Below are 2502 nucleotides of genomic sequence, written 5' to 3' on the forward strand. Positions count from 1 at the left end.
AATATAAATATTTTGTGTTGTATATGTATGTATTTCATGTGAATTATTAAAATTAGTATATTTTTTATAAGTGCCTACAAAGTCCATTATTCCCCTGTTCAGCATTAATAGTTTACATGAGGGCAATGCAATCAGTTCAATTTCACAAATAATTAGCTGGAGTCAAAAGAGCTGCTGTGGATGGAGGTAGCCACCCCCACCCAAATGGGTGGATTCCCTTCAACATGGAGAGCCCTGATGTCCTTAGTATCATACTATTTACAGTTGTGCTCATAAGTTTACATACCCTGGCAGAATTTATGATTTCTTGGCCATTTTTTTTTTTTTTGGCCATGTATATGCCTCTCCAGCCACCTACTAGGCACACCTCCCCAGGGATTGGCTGAAGCACACTAAATATTTAGGTTGCCCATTTGCCTTGCTCAACCCTCTGTTTCAGAAGCCTCTGGAAAACAAGAGAGAGCAATCAATCCAGCATCTCATCGTGAGGCCCAGAACAGCCAAAAGCAATCAACAACTCGCTCCACTGATTACAGAGGAGCAAAAAAGAACTAAATTTGCTTAACATTCTAGCAGCCAAATTAGGAGGGTGATACACTTTTTAAATACAGCATTTAAAAGAACTTTTTAAACCATTTTTAACTTCAGTATTCCTTAAGCTATATATTAGGGGATTTAACATAGGTATTAGAATAGTGTAGAAGACCGAAGTCACACGGTCCTTCTGGGGGGCATAGCTAGAGTTCGGACGAAGATACATAAAAAAGATTGTTCCATAAAAGACACTGACAGCAGTCATATGAGAAGCACATGTTTTAAATGCCTTGTATTTACCCTTGGCTGACCGTATCTTCAAAATGGCCAGAACAATGTTGGTATATGAGAAAAGGATGAGTATGATGCTACTCGTGGAGATCAGACCACCTAAAAACATCTGAAATGCTAAGTTCATGGATATATCAGAACAGGACAGCCTGAGGAGTGGTGGAAGGTCACAGAAGAAATGATCGATAACGTTGGATCTGCAGAAGCTGAGATAGAATGTGGAAACTGTTTGCACAAGAGAATTCGCAAACCCTCCACAATAAGCAGCAACCAACATCCAGAGACACAAGGTACTGCTCATCAAAGCTTCATACAACAATGGGCTACAGATGGCCACATAGCGATCGTAGGCCATGATTCCCAGAAGAAGAAGTTCGCTGGTTGCAGAGAACACAAAGACATGCATTTGAACGGCACAGCCAAAAAAAGATATGGTCTTGGTTTCACTTAAAAAGTCCCTCAGCATTTTAGGAGTGACTGCTGAAGAATACATGAGGTCCACAAAAGAAAGATTGCACAGAAACAAATACATGGGCTTGTGTAGATGTTTGTCTATTATGCTTAAAATAATTATGCCAACATTGCCAACCACAGTTGTGACATAAACGTGCAGAAATACAATAAATAGCAGAATGTTGAATTCAGTTTTCTCTGTGAGTCCTGTGAAGATAAACGTCATTATGGAACTCTTGTTCACCTCCAAAAAGTCTTTCATCTGTTTATTAAAAGAAAGGAGAATGCATATCCAACCTTGTCAGAACATCTATTTTTGTGAGCATTTTGTACTGTTATTTTGAAATAATGGTGATAATAAAGTAATAATGGTGATAATAAAGTAGCCTCCATTTGTCTTAGTTATCTGTATCTGTTTGAAATTCTGCAGTGTTTGAGAGAATACATAGAATTATCAGTCCTGCCATATAGGGCTGCAACTAACGATTATTTTCATAATCGATTAGTTGGCCGATTATTGTTTCGATTAATCAATTAATCGGTTGATAAGCTTAAAAAAAAGTGTTGTGCATAATTTAGTTAATTTGTAAAGTTTTAAAAAAAAAGGCAATGTATTCTTAAATATCTCTTTGCAGTGGTAAATATAAATAACTATATGGTTAGGGAGCAACCTATCTAATCCACTCTGAGAATAACAGACAGAAGAGATATACTATATATACTATTAGAGGAGAGATATACTGTATATGCTATTAGAGGATATATACTATTAAAAAAGGGGTGAATCTGGTAAATATCATCAGACTCAGAGATCAATTTTTTTTTTTAAACAATGTCTTCCTTCAAAAAAAAAAAGGCATTTTAAGAACGTTTGTTTGATTTTCTAATCGTTAGTGGGGTCAAATTGACGTTCATTTTCAACCACAGTGACAATTTGGAAATGTTAGAAAACTTCTTGGTCAAAGGAATTTTCAGACGGTGTATGTGGTTTTCGTTCACTTTAAAAACAATGTTAAAAACAAGTAAAAATTTCAAACATTCTTTCATTCAGCGAATGTACAAACATTTTTCGTCTGAATATTCTTGTCTGAAAATTGATCAGTGTGGCCAGCATAAGGCTCGCTACACACCTATGCAGTTTGCTTTTGATATGTTTCTGTAGTGCTTTTTGCTGTGCATTTTGATTTTTGCTCACGTGATTTTGCTGCAATTTGCATTTTTTTG

The 2502-nt window shown here is 36.2% G+C and overlaps 1 protein-coding gene across 1 annotated transcript; it reads right to left on the minus strand.

Moving 5' to 3' along the window:
• Positions 1–601: 601 nt before the first annotated feature.
• Positions 602–1540, minus strand: LOC141106679 (olfactory receptor 5AR1-like). Its single transcript, XM_073597617.1, has one exon. It carries the CDS (start codon positions 1538–1540, stop codon positions 602–604), a length of 939 nt encoding a protein of 312 aa, XP_073453718.1.
• Between the last annotated feature and the right edge of the window lie 962 nt (positions 1541–2502).

The sequence above is a fragment of the Aquarana catesbeiana genome, linkage group LG08, assembly GCF_042186555.1.
Source record: "Aquarana catesbeiana isolate 2022-GZ linkage group LG08, ASM4218655v1, whole genome shotgun sequence".
In the NCBI taxonomy this organism is placed as follows: Eukaryota; Metazoa; Chordata; class Amphibia; order Anura; family Ranidae; genus Aquarana; species Aquarana catesbeiana.